Source organism: Hemitrygon akajei, chromosome 4 (assembly GCF_048418815.1).
Source record: "Hemitrygon akajei chromosome 4, sHemAka1.3, whole genome shotgun sequence".
In the NCBI taxonomy this organism is placed as follows: domain Eukaryota; kingdom Metazoa; phylum Chordata; class Chondrichthyes; order Myliobatiformes; family Dasyatidae; genus Hemitrygon; species Hemitrygon akajei.
In genome coordinates, this window is record NC_133127.1 from 145,477,368 (window position 1) to 145,498,408 (window position 21,041).

Sequence of the window (21,041 nt, forward strand, 5' to 3'; positions counted from 1 at the left end):
AGCATAGACATGGCCATCCCGGGGTACCGTCCCTGCTCCCACTCACTACATCCGGCCGACTGTGCTAAATGTAACGTGGGAGAACAGGTTTGAGGATCCAAAGAGTGGAACAGGAGACGCAGATTTAAAAATGGGTATGTTAAGTATTTATTTAGAAATGAACAGTGGAACACTAAACTGGTCATCTAGCTAAACAAGTGTTCATCTAAGCTACCCGAACCTCTCCGCTGGACATTCAGTTACCCTTTAATTGAATAGATATTCCTGAATTATAAAACCAAAGAAGTAAGCATACCACAAACTGATACTTAACTAAACAAACATGGGGGATTGTCTCTGCTTGCAATGCTCTTATCTCAGTGGTCCTTCCGTGCTGGTCCTGACTTCAGCCTGACCAGAAAAGAAAGAAGGTGAACCTCCCACACGTGCTACCTTTATATTCCCAAAGGGCCATGAAAAGTCCTTGCCAAGTAGGATTAAGGTGAATCCCAAGGCATTCTATACATACGTCAAGAGTAAGAGGATAATTAGGGAGAGGGTGTGACCACCCAAGGATAAAGAGGGGAACATTTGCTTGGATGCGGAGAATCTGAGGTACTTAGTGAGTACTCTGATTCGGTAGCTACCAAGGTAAAGGAAATGAAAGACCTGGAGATCAGTGCTGAGTGTATAAATATGCTTGGGCATTTGGAGGTCAAGGAGGAGGAAGTATTGGGCTTCCTAATGAGTATTAAGGTGGATAAGTCCCCAGGGCCTAATGGACATTACCCCAGGTTATTGAAGGACACAGAAGATGAGTTTGCTAGGGCCTTGACCAGTATCTTTGTGTCCTCTCTAGCCACAGGTGAGGTCCTGGAGGACTGGCAAATAGCTTATGTTGTACTTCTGTTTAAGAAGGGAACAATTGAAATTCCTGGGAATTTATAAACCAGAAAGTATCACGTCAGGTGTTGGGAAATTGTTGGAGAAATTCTTCGGATACATTTGATATATGTGGAAGCCCATGGTCTAATTAGGCAGAGCCAGCATGGCTTTGTGATTGGCAGGTCATGGATAGAGTTTTTTGACAGGGTGATAAGAGAGCTTGATGAGGGTAGGGTAGTGGATGTTGCTAACATTGGATTTTAGTAAGGTGTTTGACAAAGTTTCTCATGGGAGACTTACACAGAAAATTAAGATGCATAGGATCCACGGTGAATTCAGAACTGGCTTGCACATAGAAGGCAGAGGGTAATGGTGGAAGGGACTTATTTGAGCTGGAGGTCTGTAGAAAGTGGTGTTCTGCAGGGAACTGTGCCAGGAACTCCCCTATTTGTGATGTATGAGTGGGTTAGAAAGTTTGAAGTAGATACCAAGATTGCTGGAGTTGTGGATAGTGTAGAAGACTGGCAAAGAATACATTGCTGTATAGATCAGTTGCAGATGTGGGCAGAAAAATGGCAGGGAGTTTAACCCAGGTAAATGTGAGGTGCTGCACCTTGGCAGGGCAAATGCAAAGAGACAGTACACAGCTAAAGTACAGTAAACAGGCAAGACCCTTAACAGTGTTGCTGAGCAGAACGATCTTGGAATCCAAGTTCATAGCTCCTTGAAAGTGGCCACACAGTTCAATAAGGTGGTTAAGATGGCTTATAGAATACTTGCTTTTATTTATGGAGGCATTGAATTCAAAAGTCCAGAGGTTACATTGCAACTTTTTAAAACTCTGGTTAGGCCACATCTGGAGTATTGCATACAGTTCTGGTCGACCCACTATAGGAAGGTTGTTGAAGCTTTGGAGAGGGTGCAAAAGAGGTTGCTGCCTGGTTTAGAGGGCATGTGCTATCATGAGAGGCTGCATAAACTTCAGTTGTTTTCTCTGGAGCGGCACTGGCTGAGGGGAGATCTGACAGAGGTGTATAGGATTCTGAGAGGCGTAGACAGAGAAGACAGGGAATATCTGTTTCCCAGAATGAAATTACTAAAACCATTGAACTTTGGGGGGGGGGGGGGGGTTAGGTTCAAGGAGTTGTGAATAGGAAGTCTTTTACTCAGAGGGTGGTGGATGCCTGGAATACGTTGCTTGGTATGGCCGTAGAGGCAAATACATTAGAAGCTTTTTAGAGATATTTAGATAGGCCCATGGATGTAAGGAAGATGGATGGATATGGACATTGTGTAGGTAAGAGGGATTAGTGCTTGGGTGTTTTCGATTTGCTTTTTAGCTGGGTTGGCACAATCATTGTGGGCAGCATGGCCTATTTCTGTGTTGCACTGTTCTATGTTCTATGTTAGAAACATTGAAGAAGCATTTAGGCAAGCATGAATCAGCACGGCAGAAAAATCCATAGACTAAATGAGGGTAAAAAGAGACCAGGATAAATAAATACAATGTTTAGCAAGGACATTATAGGCCAAAGGGCCTATTCTTTGCTGTGCAACTCTAACTTAATGACATTTTATAGAAACATAGAAAACCTACAGCACAGTACAGGCCCTTCGGCCCACAAAGTTGTGCCCAACATGTCCCTACCTCAGAAATTACTAGACTTACCTATAGCCCTCTATTTTACTAAGCTCCATGTACCTATCTAAAAGCCTCTTAAAAGACCCTATCATATCCGCCTCCACCACCATTGCTGGCAGTCCATTCCACGCACTCACCACTCGCTGAGTAAAAAATTTATCCTGACATCTCCTCTGTACCTACTCCCCAGCACCTTAAACCTGTGTCTTCTTGTGACAACCATTTCAGCCCTGGGAATAAGCCTTTGACTATCCACATGATCAATGCCTCTGATCATCTTATACACCCCTATCAGGTCACCTCTCATCCTCCGTTGCTCCAAGGAGAAAAGGCCGAGTTCACTCAACCTGTTTTAATAAGGCATGCTCCCCAATCCAGGCAATATCCTTGTAAATCTCCTCTGAACCCTTTCTATGGCTTCCATATCCTTCCTGTAGTGAGGCGACCAGAACTGAGCACAGTACTCCAAGTGGGGTCTGACCAGGGTCCTGTATAGCTGCAACGTTACCTCTCGGCTCCTAAATTCAATTCCACAATTGATGAAGGCCAATACACCATACACCTTCTTAACCACAGAGTCAACCTGCGCAGCTGCTTTGAGTGTCCTATGGACTCAGACCCCAAGATCCCTCTGATCCTTCACAAGTCAAGCATCTTACCATTAATACTATATTCTGCCATCAAATTTGACCTACCAAAATGAACCACCTCACACTTATTTGGGTTGAACTCTATCTGCCACTTCTCAACCCAGTGTTGCATCCTATCAATGTCCCACTGTAACCTCTGACAGCCCTCCACACTATCCACAACACCTTCAATCTTTGTGTCATCAGCAAACTTGCTAACCCATCCCTCCACTTCCTCATCCCGGTCATTTATAAAAATCATGAACAGTAAGGGTCCCAGAACAGATCCCTGAGGCACACCACTGGTCACTGACCTCCATGCAGAATATAACCCGTCTACAGCCACTCTTTGCCTTCTGTGGGCAAGCCAGTTCTGGATCCACAAAGCAATGTCCCCTTGGATCCCATGCCTCCTTACTTTCTCAATAAGCCTTGCATGGGGTACCTTATCAAATGCCTTGCTGAAATCCATATACACTACATCTACTGCTGTTCCTTCATCAACGTGCTTAGTCACATCCTCAAAAAATTCAATCAGGCTTGTAAGGCACAAACTGCCCTTGACAAAGCCATGCTGACTATTCCTAATCATATTATACCTCTCCAAATGTTCATAAATCCTGCCTGTCTGGACCTTCTCCATCAACTTACCAACCACTGAGGTAAGACTCACCAGTCTATAATTTCCTGGGCTATCTCTACTCCCTTTCTTGAATAAAGGAACAACATCCTCAACCGTCCAATCCTCCGGAACCTCTCCAGTCCACATTGATGATGCAAAGATCATCGCCAGAGGCTCAGCAATCTCCTCCCTCACCTCCCACAGCAGCCTGGGGTACATTTCATTTGGTCCCAGTGACTTATCCAACTTGATGCTTTCCAAAAGCTCCAGCACATCCTCTTTCTTAATATCTACATGCTCAAGCTTTTCAGCCTGCTGCAAGTCATCACTACAATAACTAAGATCCTTTTCCATAGTGAATATTTGAAGTAAAGTATTCATTAAGTACCTCTGCTATTTCCTTCGGTTCCTTTCACACTTTCCCACTGTCACACTTGATAGGTCCTATTCTTTCTCGTCTTATCCTCTTGCTCTTCACATACTTGTAGAATGCCTTGGGGTTTTCCTTAATTCTGCCTACCAAGGCCTTCTCATGGCCCCTTCTGGCTCTCCTAATTTCCTTCTTAAGCTCCTTCCTATTAGCCTTATAATCTCATAGATCTCTAACATTACCTAGCTCTCTGAACCTTTTGTAAGCTTTTCTTTTCTTCTTGACTAGATTTATTACAGCCTTTGTACACCACAGTTCCTGTACCCTACCATAACTTCACTCTCATTGGAATGTACCTATGCAGAACTCTACACAAATATCCCCTGAATATTTGCCACATTTCTTCCGTACCTTTCCCCGAGAACATCTGTTTCCAATTTAAGCCTCCAATTTCCTGCCTGATAGCCTCATAATTCCCCTTACTCCAATTAAACTCTTTTCTAACTTGTCTGTTTCTATCTCTCTCTAATGTTATTGTAAAGGAGATAGAATTATGATCACTATCTCCAAAATGCTCTCCCACTGAGAGATCTGACATGTGACCAGGTTCATTTCTCAAATCAAGTACAGCCTCTCCTCTTGTAGGCTTATCTACATACTGTGTCAAGAAACCTTCCTGAACACACCAAACAAACTCGACCCCATCTGAACCCCTTGCTCCAGGGAGATGCCAATCGATATTTGGGAAATTAAAATCTCCCATCACGACAACTCTGTTATTGTTACACCTTTCCAGGATCTGTTTCCCTATCTGCTCCTCGATTTCCTGTTACTATTGGGCAGCCTATAAAAAACACCCAGTAAAGTTATTGACCCCATCCTGTCCTTAACCTCCACCATAGAGACTCCGTATCAATCCCTCCATGGCTTCAAGCTTTTCTGCGGCCATGACACTATCTCTGATCAACACTGCCACGCCCCCACCTCTTTTGCCAAATTTTAATTTTTATTTGTTGTTAAGCTATTCAAATTATCAGCTGCGGTTACTGAATTTGAGCCAGTATTCTCTAGCTCATTTATAATACTTTGGTAGTTATGTTACGAGATTTCTGAGCTATTCAGAGTTCTGCAATTAGCATGTCTGTTCAATTTCACCAGCTCTGTAATCTGATAAAACAAGGCCATATTTGTGAAATAATATACACTGTTATCGTTCTCTCTTAAAATGGATTAAGTTTATCAGCTCTCGGCTAGAATATTTTAGGTCTGTGAAATTCACACGTATTAAACAGATTTCAGTAGCAAATTCTACCAAACTGATAAAAGAATAAAGGCTGGCAATCATTTTGCTTCTGTCTTAATTTTGGGCTTCTCAAACTGGCATAGAGCCATTTAAGTGTATCTACAGCACAGGCACAGTTAGATGTAAATCCAGCTGTCCCACAAACAGCATTGTAATAATAATCCATTAATTTGTATTTGGTAGTGTTCATTGAGGGTTGCATATCTGCTGTTCGGATAATTTAAACTACGGCGCAGATAGTCTGGGAGCTCCTCTCTCCATGACGTCTCAGCTGTGAGACCGTCCCCGGCCGCTGTGCTTCATATCTGTGAATGGTGCAATGACTTGCCCCATGAATATGATGAACTGAATACCAAGGCTTTTGGCCTACTCTGGCTGTTCCGGGGTTTTCGATCTAAGGACTCAATTTGGTTTGGAATGCTGTTGTTGCTCACTTCTACTGTGTGCATGATTGGTGTTATTTTTCCCTTTCTCTGTGCATATTGGGGGTTGGTCTTTATTTTTGAAAATCTTTTTTTTTTGGTTTCTGGCTTTGCGATTGCCTGTAAGCTGCTGAGGAAGTCATTCTTGACCTCTCCAAATTGGCTTGATGCTTAGAGTGATCCAGCCTCGCTTGACCCTCAACACCCTGCTGTTCCAGTTTATTTGGGCCGCCGTAGTAGCTTGTGTTAGGACCTAGGCCCTTCTGTGGTGAATTGACATCGTTAAAACAGCTGTCGATGAGTGTGTCCTCACTAAATCATGCAGAGTCTTCCCCAGTCAGAAGCTCTGGATGAACTATGAGATATGAGATCTGCTGGGGGGCCACATTAGAGGCATTCAAGTCTGGAGACCAAGAGAGCTACAAGAGGTACAGGTGGGATCTCCGTGAAGCATCACATGGGTGAAGTGGAAATTCCAGACCAAACTTGAATCGATGAAGGAAGCTCGACAGCTTGAATGCTATCGGCTCCTACAAAGTTAAATCAAGCGACATAGGAGACAGCAGGGCTTCACTTCCAGATGAGCGCAATGCCTTCTATGCTCACTTTGAGTGTCAGAACACGGAGAAACCATCACAAACCCTCATATCCCCCAATGACCCTGTGACATCAGTCTCTGAAGTTGAGGTGCGGCCTGCTTTCAGGAGGATGAATCCATGGAAAGCTTCTGGACTGGACCAAGTACCTGGCCACGTAATAAAGCCTGTGCTGACCAACTGGCTGGCATGTTCACTGAGATCTTTAACCTCTCACTTCAGCAGTGCATGGCACCCATCTGCTTCTAACAGGTTTTAATTATACTGGTGCCCAAGAAGAGCATGGTAACCTGTCTAAGTGATCATCACCCTGTTCAAAGAGTCAAAGTATGTTATGAATGTACCACAGCTCTGAGGGGCCGAAGGGTGCAGGGGTAGCCCCCTCCTTTGTGAGAATCGCAAGGTCACTATTGACTCAATTCAGGAGACACAAGAAATGAGAGAAAGACATGCAGAATCCACAAAAGGGTTAGAATGTGTCCTGGCCTCCGAAAGGCGGACCCATTGATACCAGCTATTGTCTCTTGGAGACGGACTTGTGGATTGCATCCTGGACGATGCAATCAAAGCCCCAGGCAATGAACCAAGGAGGAGGTTGGTGGAGGGATTGCATCATCCCCAACCTGATTGACACCTGAGACCCTGTGAGTCAGGATAAAAAGAGGGTCTGTAGGAACAGCCCCTCAGACGCACCAGAAGTAACGCTAGCGATCCCGTAATAGCGAAAGCCGGTGGAAGGCCACGTGCGTCCGCTTCCATTTGCCCGGAATCGGTGACCTTTGCCACGGAAAAACGGTTTTTAGCTAACAACGGGGAACTCAACTCTTAATGACTCTCAAAGGATTGACATCATAAACAGAATGGGCAAGTTTTAACCCATCTCTCTCTCTCTCCAACAATTGCCACACAGGGTCCCCAATGGCTGCAGCCTGTATGAACTGAATAAACTATATATTTCCATCGGACAATTCATTATCCCCTAGACAACGATACAGCTTATTTCTTATTGATTATTATTATACCCGCGCGTTTAGATTTAGTATTGACGACATATATTATCTGTGTGTTTGCATTGATATTATTTTTGTGTATTTCTATCAATAAATACTGTTAAAAATAGTACCATCAGACTTCAACGGACCTCTCTATCTTTGCTGGTAAGTGACCCAGTTACGGGGTACGTAACAAGTACATTTAGTATCAAAGAATGCATAAATTATACAACCTTGAGACTGGTTTGCATACAGGCAGCTGCACAGCAAGAAACTTGAAATATCTCAATTAAACAAAACTTAAAGACCAACTCCCAAATATGCAAAGAGAAAGAAAAAAAACAAATCATGCAAAGAGCAGCAGCAATAGCAACAACAAGAACATTCCAAACCAAATTGAGTCCTTACATCCAAATCCCCAGAGCAGTATGGAGTAGGCCCAAAGCCTCGGCATCAGTTCATCATGTCAGTGGGGCAAATTGCCTCAACATTCACCCGGGTTAGTTAGATGGGCATCAGAACTCCTGTGCCTCATCTTCTCCTCTCCGAATCGTTCTCTCTAACCAACAAGGCTCCAACTCCAAGTGCATTGTTTTTGCAGTGCACCAGCAGGGCACATCTCCTGATCTTGCTCCATCCTTACTCACTTCCTCAAAGTTTGCAGTGATCATTTACCACAATTTACTTAAAAAAAAGATACTAATAATGATTTTAATTATATTCCTTTGCTTTTGAACTACCAGTAAGCTGTCACACATCTTATATTTCACTGATGGAAGTTTCACTTAAATCCAGCGTGAGGATGGTGATGAAATATATCAGCTCCTGCCTGAGAAGTGACTTGGATCTGCTCCATTGTGCATGCTGGAGCAAAAGGTCCACAGCAGATGCCATCTCATTGTCTCTTCACTCAACGCTGGAACACTTGGACAGCAAAAATACATGCTCGTTATTAACTACAGCTCTGCATTCAATACCATCATCCCCTCAAAACTAACCAATAAGCTGCAAGATCTTGGCCTGAATACTTCCTTGTGCAATTGGATCCTGGATTTCTTCACTTGCAGACCCCAGTCAGTTTGGATTGGCAGCAACATCTCCTCCACGATCTCCATCAGCTCAGGTGCACCACAGAGCTGTGTGCTTAGACCCCTGCGCTGCTCACTTTACACCTGTGACTGAGTGTCTAAGCCCAGCTCCAAAGCCATATTCAAGTTTGCTGATGATGGCACTGTTGTGGGCCGAATCAAAGGTAGTGAGGAATCAGCATATCTGAGGGAGACTGAAAAGTTGGCTGAGTGATGTCATAGCAACAACCTCTCACTCAATGTCAGCAAGACCAGGAGCTGATTATGGGAGAGGGAGACCCGAGGTCCACGAGTCAATCCTCAATGGAGGATCAGAAGTAGAGAGGGTCATCTACTTTAAATTCCTGGGTGTTGGTATTTCAGAGGACCTATGCTGGTCCCAGAATGTAAGTGCAATTGCGATGAAAGCATGACAGCACCTCTACCTCCTGAGAGGTCTGCCGAGATTCAGCATGACATCTAAATCTTCTATAAATTTCTATCGATCTCTAGTAGAGAGTATATTGACTGGATACTTCACAGCCTGGTATGGAAACACCAATGTCTATGATTGGAAAATCCTACAAAAAGTAGTAGACTCGGCCCAGTGCATTACAGGTGAAACCCTCCTAACCATTGAGCACATCTACATGAAATGCTGTCACAGGAAATCCACCACCCAGGTCATGCTCTCTTCTCGTTGCTGCCATCAGGTAAATGTACAGATGCCTCAGGACTCGCACCATCAGGTTCAAGAACAGTTACTAACACTCAACCATCAGGCTCTTGAACAAAAAGAGATAACTACACTCATTTGCCCCATCATTGAAATGTTCCTACAACTAATGATCTTATATTAAGGACTCTTTATCTCATTATCTCCTGTTCTCATTAGTTATTGCTATTTATTTATATTTGCAGTTTGTTGCCTTGTGCACTTTGGTTGATCTTGCATTGATCCTGTTATAGCTACCATTCTATAGAGTTTCTGTGTATGGCCACAAGAAAATTAATCTCAGGATAGTAAATTGTAACACTTATGTACTTTGATAATAAAATTTACTTTGGAATGGAATTTGAAATGATATGCTCATGTCAAAAACATTGCCTTCTTACTTTATTAGAAACTCCATCCTATTACAAGAAATAATTTGGCCACTTTCCAGCTTCATCTTGGTCAAACTCCCATTTTCAACTTAGACTTAAAATGCCACAGCTGTTCCAACATGTTGCAGAATGAACAAGTACATCCAAAAAAAGCATTGTGCTGGAATCGAATTGTATTTTGAGAAAATTTAGTTCATTCCACAACATTTTAATGAAATGATCCCCAAATAATCAGCTAATGTCAATTTTTCTTTCTAATAAACAGAGCTAAAAATCAAAACATCTAAACCTTGAGGAAGAAGTTTGACTGTTGCTGAAATTTGCCAATGTGGTACATTTGTAATACCTCGTGGTCTAATTGCAAAAACTCAAATGAGATCTCAGTTCTGCCACCAGATGGAAGACCAAATAAAGTTTCTGCACTGTAAATGAAAGGAAGTAATAATAGTTGCAAGATAAACACACAGATATTCCTCTCAATGTGACAAATATGTTCAGCTCCAAGGCATCAGGGGTCTGTGAAAGCAAGGGTAAATTTTAGTTTAAGCATGTTCAGTAGAAAATTAACACAATCAGATTAGCTATTCACAGTACATGCTACTGTATGAGAGATGTGCTAAAAAGAGAGGGGTGACTTGTTTAAATTGTTTGTGTGGCGAGTAGGTTAGTACACCAAGCAGAGGGTGTTATCTGTGAGCAATATCTCCATCTTGCTTGGTGAAAATGGCCAGGGGAATTTAAGGTTAGTCTGGATCTCTGGCAAGTCTGAGGCTGCAACATACCATCTGGTGACATCTCTTTACCATCATTTATTTTGAAATTAACTGCAGTTCCTGCTCCACACAGACAAGTTTCATTTGGGTTTAACATTCACGGTGCCAAGACATTAAATTTTTGGGTTCTTTGAGTCCTGACTTGTGCCTTCTCGCTTGTCTCACACCTGCTCCTTCAAACTCATGTTGAATACGGAGTGATCAGGGGTTCTGTTCCCTGCACAATATTAATGATCCAGTAACTTGCATTAGCATAGCAGCTTAAATGCAGTTAAATATCACAAGCTGCTTCATAAAAATAGTAGCAAAAGAATGTGGCACTGTGTGTTTTAAAAAAATAAGTGTTATATATGATCCATCCATTAAATTTGAAAAGACTTGGAGGCCTTTTATTCAACACTTTCGTATGATGTGATTTGACCTTTCTCCAAAACTATTTGTTTGTTTTAATATATGCAGAGAGGTTCGGAGTTGATGACACAAATGGTTCTTTCTTTTATGATGTTACAAACAGCCCATGTTCTTTTCTTTTACTTAGATTTTGGTTAGTATTGTTTGGATTAGTTTTTTTGGGGGGTATATTTTTTTTCTTTTTTTTTCCTTTTTGGATATGTTAATCCTTTTTTCTTTTATGTATACTATATTTGTATTTGAACGATTTTGGGAGGTTTATTACCCTTGTATTAACTGATTATATATTTATATATGTAACCATTAACAATGTAATCCCAATAATTCTGTAGCAATACTATGTTATATTTTCTATTTTGATATTAATAAAAAGATTGGAAAAGAAAGAAAAAAATAGTTTAATTAAATAAATATTTTCCAGGGAGAAATACTGAGATTATATGTTCAACCATATCAATCACTGTTGGTAGTTAGGAGGAATGAGGCAGGATAAAACATTTTTGCTCTTGTCATTCTGGATGCAATTATTAATGTTGCTAAAAGCTTTTTTGATAACATGGTGAGTGGAAACCCAATTGGAGGATATAGACAGTTCATTCTGGAAGAAAAAAGTTGCTATTATGGATATAAATTCAGACAGTTTCGATATATTCAGAGAAATTGGAGAGGAAATGGAGGCTGGAGAATTGATGGTGGTTTGCAAAGATGGAGATCATTCCAAAACACAAGTTCATGAAGGTAGTAGAAGCGAGAGACCCTGACAGAATGCAGAATGTTGCTAAGTTTACGGAGAAAGTACAGTGCAGGCAGACAATAAGGTGGAAGGGCCATGACAGACTGAGAAATCAAGAGATCATCTTTATAGTACTAGAAGCTGCTTCAAGACCATAACAATAGGGAAGAAGCTGTTCTTAGCCTGGGACTGTGTATTTTCAAGTTTTTTGTAAGTTCTGCATGATAGAGAGGGAAGTAAGAATGACTCGTGTGGGAGGGGTTTTTGAATATGTCGGCTACTTTACTGAGCCAGCAAAAAATGCATATTAAGTCCTACATATGTATTCTGCCCCAGTTCCTGAAGTCAATGACCAGATCTTTTGTTTTGCTGACATTAACAGAGGCTCTCTCTCTCCTTTCTGTATCCTATCTCATCATCGTATGAGTTCTGGCCCACTGCAGTGGTGTCATCTGTGAACTTGTGGATGGAGTTAGAGATTAATCCGGCCAAAATGTCATGAGTTTAGAGAGAGTAAAGTAAGGGGCTAAGGATGCAGCCTTGCGGGATATGAATGTTTGGAGTAACATGGGGAGGACCTCTTGTCTAATGCTTGGCTGAGTGTTGGAATTGCAGGCTCTAGAATAGTAGAACTGGGTTACCAGACAGCAGGGAGAGACGGAACTTAGCCAAAAATTTCCATTAAGGATATTGGAGGAGGACTGGTGTTACAGGAAGGTATGTGGGGAAGTGCCGACCTTGTGGATGAGAACGTTACTATAATAAGTGCTTATCTCCTGCAGCCAGCTGTTCCTGTCACTTCTGAGCTACTTGGGCTTGCCTTGGAAGCAAACATACATGTACACACGCACACACACACACACACGCACACACACACACACACGCACGCACACACACACACACACACACACACACACGCACACAGACAGACACACACACACACGCACACACAGACACACACACGCACACAGACACATACACACACACACACACACACACACACACACACACACACACGCGCACACAGACACACATACACACAGACACACACACACGCACACAGACACACACGCACACAGACACACACACACACACACACACACACATTCCACTTGACCCTTTTATATAGAGTTTATGTAGAGATTTATTAGAAGCAATAGTGATTTTCCCTAAAATAAATGATCCCTACTAATAGTCAATTTTTAGCTATCATTTCCTTTCTTCAGTTTCCATGTCTTTTCCCGATGATCTCTTAGCCATCTGTCCACCTCCCAACAGCCATTAGTTTCACAGGAACATAATAGGAACAGGAATAGGCTAGCTTTTCCAATATGTAATATGCAGCTGTTCTAAGAGATGATCTAAAATGAATATCCTAGTTGATTCTCTGCTCCTATCTTTGACCTGTGTCTGGCTCCCAAAATACAGTTCTAATGTGGACAAAAGAGATTAATATAGCTGGGCCAAAGCATCTGCTAGGACAGGGTGAGTCGAATTGTCCATTTCTGTACTGTACAACACAATGACACTAAAATGGGCATCCAATTTTGTGAATGATAATGATGCCTCTTTTTCCTGTTCACATCTTAGGAATTTTCAGATTTCCCCCAACATGCCCCTGCTTTGTCCTTCATGTTTCTCTCAAAATCATCAGCAGAAAATGTCATGTTGCATGGTTCTCTTAATTTTATCCTGTACTCTGACTCCTTTTTAATATTTATTTGTGTCTAAAACAAAATAGTGAGCTAAGCTAAAATAAATTGTATGTATGTAACTAAATTTAGAATCTGGTGCTTCTGGCTGGCGGAGAATGAAAAGTAATCAATTACTCAAAGCTGATGTTGGCAATGGTACAGAGTAAATACAGACAAAATAGTATTTAAAAAGAGTTACAATTTAAAGCAAACAATTAAAGAAAAACTATTTTATTTTCCTTCCAGGTGTTTTATTCACAATACTCGTCATTATGTATGTCATCTGGATCGAAACTGTCATTGATATTCAGGAATACATTCAAAAACAGAGAAATCAGCTCTGTTTTGATTTTGATCTGAGCATTCAGTATGGATGGTCCTTCATACTCGCACCCATTGGGATATTCTTCTCTCTGCTGGCAGGCTTGCTGTTCCTCCTTGCTGGTCACGCCATTCAAGTTCATTATGATTAAAAGGCAACTTTTTTTTGCATTAAAAATATAACTCAATGCTTTTAGTACAATGAGGGTGGCAATTGTTGACATTAGAAATGAAAATTAATTTTTCTGTACCATCAAACAGCATTCTGGTGATTTACCAAAAACTTGTTTTAATTTAAGTTTATTTACCTGTTGACTTGATTTAGAAGTAGTTGCAAAAATGAAGTTGTTGTAAAATTAAAAATAATATCAAATCAACTATCTTAAAGCCTTGCAGTGTTAGTTTGAAAAGTAATAATCACTTTCTATATAATAATGAAAGAGACAGTATTGCTTTACTTGGTAAGTTATAACTGACTAATGACTGTATAGTAAGGAATTCATTTTCTCTTGACTTCTCATAAGGCAAATATTACGAGACAGCTGAATAAGGTTCTTGCAATGGTTTAATTTGTAAGAATTATTGGGGATGACCTTTCGGTTGCTGATATTACTTATAATATAAACATGATATCAACAATGGTTTTCATTTCCATATTAAAACAGCTATCCATTGGTGATGTTATTTACCAGATATTATAAATTCATGGCAATAGGAGTCCATGTATGAACTAGTCTAAAAGTTTATTTTCAGCCCATACTTTACTCATCGAAAATTTGTTTTGCAAATTTTGAGCATTTAGTATTTCCATAAATATTTCTTTTGAGCTATTGACCACACATACAACTCAAAACTGGTGCCAATGGAATAAACCAGTTGTCAATCCCAACAAGAGGACACAATAGTGAATTTTAATTAAATTGATGGTTAAAGGTAGCAAAAAAAACATTAATTTCAGATTATATACTGGAGTTATTATACCAAATAACGACAGTCAAAAATAACTGCGTACACTTGAAGGCAGGCTTTCTGTTCCATTTAGTTGTCTGGCAACTACCGTCATTGCAAGAACTTACTGTTCTCTAGTCAGAAGCTCTTAGACGAAGCAATGTAAAGATCTTTGTATTTTAGGAGAATAATGAATTGCGCATGACTGTAATGTGTGTACTTAATGCATGACCCCACTTTACCTTACATACACTGATAATACCTTCTACAACACTATTTCAGCGATTGTAGATAGTGTTGGAGGCTCACTCAGTTGGGCATTTTAATTCATCCTGATTGGCTAGATGATCAACACGTCATAATTCATCCTATTTGGTTGAATGATCAACACAAGGAATGTTTAAAATACTTATTATAGAAACTGAGAAAGAGGCATGCCAATAATCTTAGATCAAATGTCCAGTATCTAATAGTCCCTGCTTGCACCACTTTGAAAAGTACCTATTCATTAGTGATAGTGATGTTTGAGAAGAATCCACTTCATACTAATAAGCTTAGAATTCCATTCACTTACCATAAACTATATGTTCTCTCTAAGACTTCCTAGCTCTGACAGTAGGGTTAATTCAATGTTAAGCAATGTGAACTGAAGCATTTTCAAGCATCTGCCATGTTGCTAAGCCTTGATGGCAAACATTTGTTTCATTTACAATGAGTTATATTCAAATCATTCATTGATACAACATATTGAACTTGTTTGTAAAAGAGAATTTGTTCCTGCTATGAATTTCTGCAAAATGTCTTAATGTCTACAATATTACAGGTGTCTTAGTGCTCCTGTAGTTTAATTTGCCCCATATTTAAAAGTGATGTGATCTTAACAATATTTCTTTAGAGATATTTTATCCTTTGAGCTTATATTATTGTTTATGCATTTTTTGATTTGGTCTGGGGCAGGAATGGTAATAATGTGAGTGACAGCCATCAGGGTATGTATGATATAGATTTCTGTATGGGGCACAGTTAGAATATTCCATTGGGAGAACAAAACTGTAGATGCTAACCATTACTGTAGTTCACTCTGCAGACAATCCAAGCATCACATTTTCATAATGGTTTAAGAGAATATTGAGCTCCCATAGCTCACTATTTGGAATCAAGTATAATTTGTTTTATTAATTCAAAAATGTCTCCTATGAAAGATTCAAGTGACAAGTGCAAACTGGCCATGTTCTTGGCATGGACTTTAAGAACTGCATGCATACAGCAAATCAAATAGCCTGTTCTCATATTGACTTCACAATAATGGGAATATGTTGCTTCTTTATTAGTATTCTTTGAACTAATTCGAAATCCCTCAACTTCATTTTTGATCAGTGGCCATTTATTTTGCTGTTGAAGAATTTATTTTCTTCTAAGATACTAAGAGTGGCAACCAGAACCATTTCTGGTTGCTTTGCTAGCTTATGTGAGCAAATGACAACATGACATCATACAGAGGAAGTGTTTTTGCTTGTGATAAAATTAACCCTGGCAAAGCAGACATGAATTCCCTTTGGGGATGATCTGCTCAGCTCTGTAAATTTGGTAGAGATTGGCAGAAATCTCATCACCACAATTAAGTGTGATCTCCACTGATATTCCTGTGATGGACATATTGACCAGGAGAAGTTCCAAGGAAATTCCTTGTTATATTGTTGTAATCATGGAGAAGTTTGAAAATGTTCTGTTATTTCACATAATATTCGGCAATTGTGTCAACATATACTGCCAGAGAAAAATATCCAATGTTACAGCTGGTTGACTGGTTACCTGGTAAAATGGGACATTCACATGATAGATAACCTAACTGTTTTCAGTATAATTAGTTAAGTTGTTTTTACACAAGGAATAAGTTTCTTCTGCAAAGTTACAATACTAGTATCAAAATTTTAAATCATCCAATTTCTCTTGAAAGCAAGTTGGGTAAATTCATATTAAGTGCAATGTGAAAAATAACAATTGTAGCTCTCCCCTTCATCTCAGAAAATATGTCCATAGGTGCTGCCTGGCCTGCTGAGTTCCTCCAGCATTTTGTGTGTGTTGCTTGGATTTCTAGAATCTGCAGATTTTCTCTTGTTTCAGAAAATCTGTCCAGCTGTTTTGATATGATATGATTTGATATGATATTTTGATATATAGGCTTGGGATAGATCTGTGAATCATTGTTAAGCAAAACAGATAGCAATATTATTACATTTTTACAGAAGCATAATTCTCATTTTCTTTATTCAATTAAATTGATGTATGTCTTTACCTGTCATAATCACCAAGAAACTTAGACAAAATATTTAAAGGATATCTTTCCGTAATATGCACATTTACCTAACCTATTTGTTTGATACTTTATGTTTAATTTTCCTTTAAATATTTTTCAACAGGAGTATTAACCAATTATTGTATTGAATTTCTTTGAACTGTTTACATAATATAATGTGTAAGTCAGATTTGTGCCCTGTTGCTGTGTTTGCTTTTCTTTGTTATTTATTAAAAATAATTTGAGGCAATTGTTCCCTTCAACAGCTGGGAATTTATTTCAATAAAATATTTGCAACTGATGTCTTGTTCACACTTTTCCCACTCATTTTTAGAAACAAGTTTCACATGGCAAGTTATTTACAGCAAGAATACAGAAAATGCTAAAACAAAATGTATTACTGAAAAGTTCAGCATTTTAGCAATTACTTCAGTTTCACTTCCAATAGTAAGAACTAAAGGACACAGCCTCAGAATCGGAAGTATGTTTCTTTCAATATGAAATGGGAAGAAATGTCTTTAGTCAGACAGTGGTGAATCTGTGGAAGCCAAGGGCATATTTAAAGCTTTGATGTTCTTACTAATCAAGAACCTATCAAGCTCCACTTTAAATATACTCTTGGCTCCACCAGTTGATCATAGATGATTTCTTTTCTCTCTCACACTCAAGGCTGAAGAATGGGTTTAAGAGAGAAAATAAATTATCTATGATCAAGTGCCGGAGCAGGTTCAATGGGCAAAATGGCTTAATTCTGGTCCTGTCTTCTGGTCTAGTTTCCAGTTCTCATGTAGAGAAAGTCTCTAAATCAGCAAATCCTTTACTTGCTTATGTAAACCAAAGATGAGGAAAAGGATGTTTGACATATAATGATTTAGTTACTAGAACAATAGACAAATTCTCTACAAGTATGTGAATTTGAATCCCACATGTGAAAACAGGGTGGGGAACTTACATAAATTTGCAATTTTGTAGCCAATAGCCATGATCTTGATAACCGTTCCAATTGCCTGGCTGGTTCAAAATGTCCTTTGGAAAAGAATATTTGCCATTCTTACCTGGTCTAGCCCATGCGTTCTTCCAGGTCCACTAAAAAATGGTTGACTCTCAATTAAAACATCTCATTTAGGGAAAAAAAATTAAAAATTAATTGAATGTCCTGTCTGGCTGCATCATTGTGTGCTAATAAACTGTGAGGCATCAGACTGCAAAACCCCACAGGGAACAGTAGAAACCTCTGAGAGGATCACCGGGTCTCCCTTCCCCTCCTATTTGTAACATTTACAGGGAGCGTTATAGATGAAGCACCCAAAGCATTGTTGAGGATCCCTACCACCCATCCCATAATCACATTGACCTTCCACTGTCCGGAAGGTGGTACAGAAGCATCAGGACGAGGGCTGGCAGACGGGTAACAGCTTCTTCCTTCAGACTGGGAGGCTAAAGAATCAGAATTAGGATTTATATCACTGACACATGTTGCAAAATTAGTTGCCTTTGTGACAACAGTGCAATGCACTATATAATAATGGAGAAAAAAGCTATGAATTACAGTATATATATATAAATAGTTAAATTAAGTAGTGAGGTAGTGATTATGGATTCAATATTCATTCAGATATCAGATGGCAGAGCAGAAGAAGCTGTTCCTGAGTAGCTGAGTGTGTGCCTTCAGGCTTCTGTACCTTACTTCTCGTCACCAGGACAGTGAGCTGATTCCTGCTTAGTGTTCTGTTTACTGTTTATCTGTGCTGTGCACTACCTGCATTTTGAGTTATATTTTACTAACTTATTCATGGTAATATTTTGTTTTTTATGTTCCGTGAGTGATATATGTTTTGTGGGTGCGCCATGTTCCGAGGATTTTTGTTTCATTTGGTTGTGTACATGGACAGTCAGATGACAATAAACTTGAATTTGAGGTGGCTGTGAGAATAAATCTTATCACAGTGACCTGTGCAGAAAACCCAGTGCAGTACTAAGGGAGTAGTACGCTCTCGGAGATGTCAGATCTCTGGTGCATCAGAGGGCACTGTTTCAGTGGTTTCAGGCAGTCTTTGGTCAATGTGTGTTCTTGGGCCCAAAGTGGTGACCAGGTTTCCTGCAACACCTCAGCCCTGGGTCTCAACAAGTGCCTGATAGGCTTCCAAATTTTCCAAAACATCCTGAGGAAAAATGCCTACTAAAAGCATATCTTTTATCCAGTGTCATGCTATGACAAAAGGTTACAATTCAATGTGGTTTTTAATTGTGATTGTGATTTTACAGCCTGAAGTGGTTTTGAACAGTGGTTGTGATTTTATATCCTGAGTAAATGTCAATTAATAATGGGGAAATAATTCAATTAATCCAAGTAGCTCTATTTCTTTCAAAACACAGAAGTTTAATCCTTTTATTTCTGTTCTTTCCTTGAATATATAATGCAGATTTAGGAGTCAAAGTGCAATGTTGGGTAAATGGGAATGCAAAGTTGAGGTTACATTCAAGTCAGCCGTGATTTTATTGAGATGCAACCTTCAGGACCACACGACTTATCCCTGCTCCTAATTTGTATGTTCCTAAGAACGGATTCTGATACAGCTCATACTTTTCCTTATAATTTCATCTTGCCGTACTTAATCAAATATTTTCACACATTTTGCAATCTAATAGGCCAAGTTGTGAAGCTTTGCATTCTTGTGGCTGGATTTCTTCCGTAGCTTGAAACCTTATCAATGGAAACCATAATACCCTAAAAATTCAAATTCTTCAGTGTTGAACCTTTATTCTAAACACTTCCATTGTTTTGGGATACAAGTCAAGTTCATATAATCTTTCCATATAAAATAATAATTTAAACCCTGTGACTATTCTGCTGAATCTCTCTATCCTTACATCTGAAATTCTTCTAACCTTGCTAAAACCTCTAATACAGCATACTGCATTGAAATGCATCCTTTATCTTTATATGTGGTGAAGCCACCAGGTTTTGGTTTTATACTGGTGCAGTAGTGGTAGCTACGTGAGTGCCTTCCTTTACAATGTGTGATGTTATATGATTCTACATCTTGATTGTTTGAAGAAACAAAATAGAAGTTAATGATAATGTGTACATCATTCTCTGTAACTTCTGTCATTTCCAAAAGAATCCTATCACTAAACATGTCTTTCCCTCCCCTTGATCTCTCTGCTTTCTGTAGGGATTGCTCTCTTTATGGCTCCTTTGTCCATTTATCCCTCTCCATTGACCTCCCTCCTGCACTTATCCCTGCAAATGTGACAAGCACTACACCTGCTCCTACACCTCTTCCTTCACCACAATTCTGGGCTCCAAGAAGTCCTTCTAGGTGAGGCAACACTTCAGCTGCAAGTCTGTCAGTGTCATCTACTGTATTGGGTGTTTCTGGTGCAGCCTCCTCTACAACAGTCTGACACAATGCGGATTGTAGATTGTCTAGCTCCTTTACTCCATCCACCACAAAAGGCAGGATCTCCCATTGGCTACCCATCTTACCTTGACTTCCCATTCCCATTCTGATATGTCTCTCTATAGCCTCCTCTATTGTTATGATGCCAAACTCAGGATGGAGGAGCAACATCTCCTATTCCTATACCTCCAAACTGATGGCATGAACATAGATTTCTCCAACTTATAGCAACTTCTTTCCTCTCCTTCCTTCTCTCTTCTTCCATTCTCCAATCTGGTTACCTTCTCACCCCTTTTCTTTTTCTCACATTCCCATCACCTCCCCCTGGTTCCCTCCTCCTCCCCTTTCTTCCATGGTCTACTGTCCTCTCCTATCAGATTCCTTCTTCTTCAGTTCTTCACCTCTTCCACCTATCATCTCGCAGATTATTACTTTATCCCCTCTCCCACAAGTACACATCTTCCCCCCTCACCTGGTTTCACCCATCATCTGGCAGCTTGTATTGCTTCCCCTCCCCTAACTTTTTATTCTGCCCTCCTTTCCTTTCCTCAATCCTGATGAAACATCTCAACCTGAAACATTAACGTTTATTCACCTCCGTAGATCCTGCCTGACTTGCTGTCCCCCTAGCATTTTGTGTGTGCTGCTCAAGATTTCCAGCAACTGCACAAACTCTTTTGTTTATTGACAATGTGTTCTTAATTTGCTTTCACTTAATCCCAACATTCCCACTCAAGGGGTGCTGAACTATTGTGAATCATTCTGTGAAAATAAGCAGGGTTGAAAGTGAATTTGTATCTTATTTTTTCATATCCCTGAGAAGCATTTTCTGACACCTAAAGTTTGC

General features: G+C 39.9%; 1 protein-coding gene across 1 annotated transcript in view; it reads left to right on the top strand.

Annotated features, from left to right (window-relative positions):
* Positions 1–17,091, top strand: part of tmem182a (transmembrane protein 182a) — a 56,028-nt gene extending 38,937 nt beyond the window's left edge. The window contains exon 5 of the mRNA XM_073043521.1: positions 13,472–17,091. Within this exon, the coding sequence (XP_072899622.1) occupies positions 13,472–13,698 (227 nt within the window). The 3' untranslated portion in view covers positions 13,699–17,091. The remainder of the gene's footprint in view (positions 1–13,471) is intronic.
* The last annotated feature ends 3,950 nt before the right edge of the window (positions 17,092–21,041 follow it).